This window comes from Mangifera indica, chromosome 13 (genome assembly GCF_011075055.1).
Source record: "Mangifera indica cultivar Alphonso chromosome 13, CATAS_Mindica_2.1, whole genome shotgun sequence".
Taxonomy (NCBI): domain Eukaryota; kingdom Viridiplantae; phylum Streptophyta; class Magnoliopsida; order Sapindales; family Anacardiaceae; genus Mangifera; species Mangifera indica.
The window spans coordinates 11,001,918-11,008,680 of NC_058149.1; the positions used below are offsets into that span (position 1 = coordinate 11,001,918).

The 6,763-nt window shown below is 33.4% G+C and overlaps 2 protein-coding genes across 2 annotated transcripts; both read left to right on the forward strand.

Annotated features, from left to right (window-relative positions):
- Positions 1-549: 549 nt before the first annotated feature.
- Positions 550-2,583, forward strand: LOC123194061. The gene is made up of 3 exons (XM_044607191.1): positions 550-705; positions 1,128-1,326; positions 2,136-2,583. The coding sequence occupies exons 2-3, from the start codon at positions 1,145-1,147 to the stop codon at positions 2,320-2,322; spliced, it is 369 nt and encodes a 122-aa protein (XP_044463126.1). The 5' UTR covers positions 550-705; positions 1,128-1,144; the 3' UTR covers positions 2,323-2,583.
- Positions 2,584-4,724: 2,141 nt separating this feature from the next.
- Positions 4,725-6,510, forward strand: LOC123194282 (probable phospholipase A2 homolog 1). The gene is made up of 4 exons (XM_044607454.1): positions 4,725-4,915; positions 5,033-5,072; positions 5,156-5,275; positions 6,137-6,510. Exons 1-4 carry the CDS (start codon positions 4,808-4,810, stop codon positions 6,313-6,315), a joined length of 447 nt encoding a protein of 148 aa, XP_044463389.1. The 5' UTR covers positions 4,725-4,807; the 3' UTR covers positions 6,316-6,510.
- Positions 6,511-6,763: the final 253 nt, after the last annotated feature.

The following is a 6,763-nucleotide window of genomic DNA, read 5'->3' on the forward strand; positions in this document are numbered from 1 at the left end:
AATATTAATATAGTAAATGTGTATATAAATAATTTTAAATTTTCAAAGATATTTATGATATTTTTTAAAACAAAGATGTGTTAATTAAATTTTTTATTATTTTATTTTTTAAAAGTCATATTATATAATATGATAAGATACTTAATATATTATATGATACAATATGTTGGCAATTGTTATTTATGTCATAACAATTTTTTTTTATCAACACTAAAATAAGTTAAATAAATTTTGTGTAAAAAAAAAAAAGTGAAAAATAGTGTTTATACAGAGGATGTTGGTCCATTTTGTTTAAATCATATTGTTATATTATTTGTTTTGCATAGATTATAATTATAAAAATAATTGATTATATAATAATTTATCCGTATATATTTGGTATAAAAATAGTTTTTATTTTTTAAAAATTAAAAAAAAAAAAGTAAAAGAATACAAAGTGGTAAGTTGGTAACTTCACTTATAATACTGCCAACACATAATTTGCTAGTTAAGCCCTCATAATTCTTGGTTTATTTTTAGGCCCATTGTCAAAATGGAAATTAACTTAAATGACTCAAATAAAATCCCAAACCCAAAGGCAGCAGTAAGCTTGCACTCTCTATCCCTCCCTCTCGCCATACAGAAGCCAAGCGGCGACCATAGCGAAGAGCAGCGCCGTTTCGTTGCGTATTCGTCGGACATTTCCTCTTCAGAAAAGCATCGAAGGTAAATTGAATTTCTCTTATCAGATTCCCGATTTCCTTCATTGGCTACTAGAAACGATTGGAGTTCATTCGATTTTCTCTTGTATTGTCTTCTTTTTTTCAGATCTGTTCTTGTTACTGTACTTGATAGACTGATCTTTGAATTCACGTAGTAAGATTATATTTATTGTTGTTTTGGATTGACACTTAACTCCGGTTTGGTCTCCCGTGGATGAAAATATGAATTTTACGAGGAATTGATAAAAATGTTGCTTTTCTGAAGTAATTGACGGTGTGGGTCTTTGTTATTTTGGGTGAATTTTATATTGAATTTTTCGTAACTGGGTTACGCTGAATTTTTTTTTTTTGTTTGTACTTAGAGCTTTAACATTTGATGATTAAAAAAGTTGGTTTTAATGGTTTGATTTGTGGTTGTGGTTTTAGGTTTTTAGTTGGAGTTGATGGCATCAAAGTTGCAACAGTTGCAATCCAAGGCATGCCAAGCGACGAAGTTTCTGTCGCAGCATGGAAATGCTTACTATAAGCAATTATTGGAGCAGAACAAGCAATATATTCAGGAGCCTCCTACTGTGGAGAAGTGTAACTTGTTGGCAAAACAATTGTTTTACACTCGTCTGGCTAGGTACCCTTTTTGTACCTTTGTTTTATTGCATTTGATGCAAACTTTTTTGTGGATCCTGCAGCACTTTTGATGATCTTGAAATGGTTCATTTGTATGGGAAGCATTCCTACTAGGATGTAGCTACATGATATCCCCTGATTTATTTTTATTAGATTTTTTTCCTTGAATATACACAAGGTGATATGCCCAGCTTGTGATGAGTTTTATTTTACTTAATTTATTGGTAATGTTTAGCAGTGATATTTTGTAGAAGTTCCTGATTATTTCATACTTATTATGTGCGCATTTTAAAGTTTATTTTCTGAATAAAAAATTATTTAAAACTCATGTAGGTATTTAAATATTTTTGTGCATTAACTTGTGTACGTACTTATCATGTACGCATTTTTTGCTTACCTACATATTGTTTTTATTTTAAGGCTGCAGTGGTTCTTGGTTGTGTTACTGTGTTTTGTGAATATATTAAACACCTGCGGAAATTTTCTGTTAGCACATGTTTGCTAAAGAAATGTAGGAGTTTTTAAAGCTGGTTGACAGAATTTATAAACATGAGTTTCTCTTTTTTTGCGTTTCATGAGAATTGAGTGATGATAAGTGTGTGATTCTGTTGGTCAATCTGAATTTATTTTTTGATTGTGCTATGTAAAACTGTCTGTGACATTTTGCTTAATAAGATTTCTCAGTGTGCTAGGTATTAGCATGCCAAGCACATTCCATACTAACTAATTACATTGTAACTGTGTTTGAAAACCTATGATCTGATTTGCATATTTCTCATATATGCTCACTGACTCATTTTAACTTGACAGTTTTCCTGGGCGCCGTGAGGCATTCTGGAAGGAAGTTGATTATGCAAAGAATTTATGGAAGAACAGGCAGGATCTGAAGGTTGAGGATATGGGCATTGCTGCTTTGTTCGGACTGGAGTGCTTTGCATGGTATTGTGCTGGTGAGATTATCGGAAGGGGATTTACTTTCACTGGTTACTATGTCTGAGGTTACTTAGTTGGTAAAATGTTTTCAAGGAAAAGAATATGTAAGCCTCCCATAACATTCGTGATTGAGTCACAGCTACTCTACATGCAATTTTTGTTGTTTCTTCAACATTTTTGAAGCTGAGAAATCAGTGGGTAACTTTGGTAGCGTCAATAATTTTGCATTTGAAGTGACCTGGTTTGACAAACCTTGCTGTTTTATTTTATCAGAAACTGCTACAGCGACCCATGATTGATTATAAAGGATGCAAGTTATTGTGGATCTTCCTCTTTCACTCTAATCACTTTACTAATTTTCTATTTACTTACTGTCTGGAATGGTAGTTATCTTTTCACTCCAAATCCAATTGTCTTGATCTTTACAGGCCAATCAAATCAATGTAGAATTACTGGCTTTTATATTGTAACGTGTTCTGTTGAATTTGTCTTTCCCTTCAATGGATGTGAGATAGAGTACAACATGGTTGGATGTGTATAAATTTTTGCTCAGCAGTTTCAAACGCCTCGCCAAAGAAGATGGATAACACCAACATTCATTCAGGAAATGTTTCTCAGCTATTCTGTTTAGGATTGAAAAAAAAACCATCAAATAAGCTCGGCTTTGGATTTGTTTGGAATCTAGTCAACACGAAAGTCCGTACAAGTAATATTCAGGTTTAATGATTAATATCATAATTATGGTATCAAATAAGCCTCCTCCACTCCGTGATTTCCACATGCCACTCAAGCTATCTGCAAACATGAAATTCCATGAAAATCATACCTAAATTTTTGTTGAGGCGCCTCTTTTCAGGGCCTCTAATTCTGTATTGCAATTATGACTCTCATTTCTTGTTCCCCGGTTCAGCTCCACTAGACCGTCCACGGAGACGCCGAAAACTCCCAATCCAAAGGAAGGCCTTTTAAGGAATTCCAATTCTATCTTTAGCCAATCAGATTAAAAAAAGGGGAAATTATAAAAAGTAGGCAAAAGTAAGGGGGTTTAAGAAAATTATCCAAAAAATTCTGATTAAAGCAAAAATGTCCAACTTTTGTGAAAAGTCAAAACTGCCCATATATAAACCTAGCAAATTTTCCCTGTTTCCACTGTGAAATCACTGTTTAAAAACAGGGAAAAATTCAAAATTTTCCCCTGTCCCACTGTCATCGCACTGTCGGCCGAATTTCCAACGATTTTCGTGGTTTTCGTCAACCGAAAATGGCACAGCACGTTAGAATATCTTCCGTTATCTTGTTTGAATCAAGTTATTGTTCATATTATTGAGATTTGAGTGAGATTTTACGGTTTAGGGTTTAGGGTTTCGATTTTGAACAATGCTTGAAATGTTTTGATTCTTGGTTGTTTTCGTTGAATTGGTTGAGGGATTTTATGTTATAGCCTATGTAGATTTGATTTGTGTTAAAATTAGAGGTCGAAACGACGAATTTTTGGTTGAAAATTCGTTTTGAAGCGATCGATAGTCGACAGTGGGAACAATGTTTCCCACTAGGTTAGGGGGTTTAATAGTATTTTCAAAATATTAGGGAGCTGTGTGAAAGTCCTCAGCCACTGTGGGCTTTTTTTAAATTTGCCACGTGACAGTGGGTTGTTGCTATCTATACGGTGGGTTGGGGGGAAATTAACTTTTTTAAAACTATAGGGTTTATATGAGACAGACTTTGAACGACCATAACTTTTGATCCAGGAGGAGTTATGGGGCCTATAATATATCAACGAGAAGCTCGTTTCGAGTTCTATAACGAGCTTCTCATTGATGTGTATTATGCATTTTTTTTATTTTATCAAATTTAGAATTTTCGGTTTTTATGATTTTGAGTTTATTTGTGATCGGGGTAGACTTTTTGATATGTAATTTTCAAATTTGATATTTGTAATTATAATATGCTTTTTTAGACATGTTTTACGATGTAATTATGAAATTTTTGATCGATTTTTCGATTTTCTTGTTCATAAGCTATTTGAACGTGTAGTTTTATAAATTCAGATATGTTTTTTTAGATTTTCGAGTAATTTTTTTATTATTGATATTTTAGGGTATTTCAATATATCTATTTATTCATAACATGTTATTTTCAATATAGTTTTCACGAATTAATTTTTTCAATTCGAATTCAGAAATATAAATTTCTTCTTTCCGAACGAACCTGTAGTAATTGATATTAAATAAAAATGAGAGTGAAAGTAAGTATTTAAGTGATATAAGAAATATATGTAATGAGAGCGAAAGTGAGAGAGTTTATATAAATGAGATGAGGGGAGGGGTAATTTTGGTATTTTAGAAAAAGTTATGGGCATTTTTGCTTAAGAATAGTGAATTTGGGCTTTTTTGCTTGAAAATAGTGAATTTGGGCATTTTTGCTTAATGAGGGGATATTTTGGCCATTTTTTATAATTTCCCCTTAAAAAAGAATGCGGACTCGACGCCAGTATCGTATACAACCCGGAGTCGTTTCATATCAGGGGACTTGGCAGTTTGGCTCGAAGAATGCTGCGCGGTGCGGTCGGCCTCGTTCATACGCGTGTCGTCTTAGCATTCGCATTTATCTTCTTCTTCTCCGCTGTCTTATCTGAATGTGCCACCAATAATTCGCAGGTAACTCGGGTTTCTCCGTCTCCCCTCTTGTTTGCCGATAAAACACAGGGAAAACTAAATAAAGATTAAAGTCGCATTTGTTGGATCCAAATCTAAGCTTGAACTATCGATTGATAGGTGAAATGCAGCAGAACTTGCGTTGCACAGAATTGTAATTGTAAGCCTTATTTCATTTTAATTGTAATTGTTTACATATTTGTGGTTTAATTTTCTAATACCAAATTTGCCCGTAAACAATAGCGGTTGGGATTCGGTACGGGAAGTACTGTGGCGTAGGGTGGACGGGATGTCCCGGAGAGAAACCATGCGACGATCTCGATGCTTGTTGCAAGATCCACGATGAGTGCGTTGAGAAAAAAGGTACTAAAACAGTTAATTGCTTCCGTCCAATTAACATGTATGGTCTTCAGCTGTTTACAGGATAGGGTTTACTGATTTTAAACTGAGCTGGTTAATTATGTTATGCCATAGCTTTGTTTACAGAACTTCTAGATGTAAAAACAAATTAAATTGCGTTTGATGTTGTTGATTTCATAGCTGTCAAAACTGATTAACAGACGGCATTGGACTCAAATTTCAGAATTTCTTTGGATCATTTTGTTTATTGTAAGGCAGAGAGTATTTAAGGGAAAGCCTGGTAATTGCTAGTTATGCAAATAATGTGCAAATGTGAAAATTGGGGGAACTATGTTGTTAATTATGTTCATAAACTATGTATATGAAAACATTGATTCCATTGAGCTGAATCATTCATTAAATTATAGATTACGAATATGTGTATATTAGAATGTATTTGGGAGTTGGGACTACTTTTGTAGGAGGGATTTGAAAAGCACCATCTGCATCTTTTCTTTTTAAATCCCAGTAGCATTTCCTCTGAAAGTACAAATGGTTTTCTCCTTCAAAAGGGAAATGAAAGCCTTTTTGCACATGAAAAACATTTTAATCTGTATTATCTGAAATTACAAGGCAGACACAATTTACTTTTGACTATTGAAATTTAATGTTTATCATTTGGCAAAAGTACTCCCGAACACACATTTTTTTACTAACTTTGCTTTTTTCTTTTTTTTTTTCAATTTTTGTTTCATCTTGACTTGATAAATGACTATGACAGGATACTATCAAATATAAAAAGAATTATGGCTGTAAAGATTACATTTCTGATGATTCTGTAGTTTCTTGTGCAAGTTCTGTGACTAGTATTAATTGTAATCTTAGGTATGACTAACATTAGATGCCACAAGAAGTTCAAGACTTGCATAAAGAAAGTACACAAATCTGGGAAAACCGGATTTTCTCGGGATTGTCCCTATGACACAGCAGTGCCGACTATGGTACAGGGTATGGATATGGCCATTTTACTGAGCCAGTTTGGGAACTCAAGGTTGGAGCTGTGACTAGTGAATTTTAGAAAGATTGTTGAAGCTGGTTCCTGTATCATTCATTAAATGGATTGTTGAACAATTTTATATAGGTACCGGATCCTCTCTGATTTAGTATATTTACTTAGCTTTGAAAATAAATAATATTGATTCATATTTGTACTCAGAATTCTGGATTTGGAATTTTACTAAAGCATGAGTATTTCTTCAGAGCTGGTGGATTAGCTTCTGTATTAGCATTTGTTGTTGATCTTATTGCAGAATACAAGTAGAACGCGCTCTTCCTTAGTTGATCTGATAATTAATATAGATATTTTTTTCTCAAAATCCAGGAACTGAAGTGGTACAATAAATATGAGTTTTTTTTTTTTTACAATAATCTTTGTTATGCTTCTTGACACAGGTGAGCTAAAAGATTTAGTCTTCTCGATAAATCCAATCATTTTGAGCACACGAGCACCAA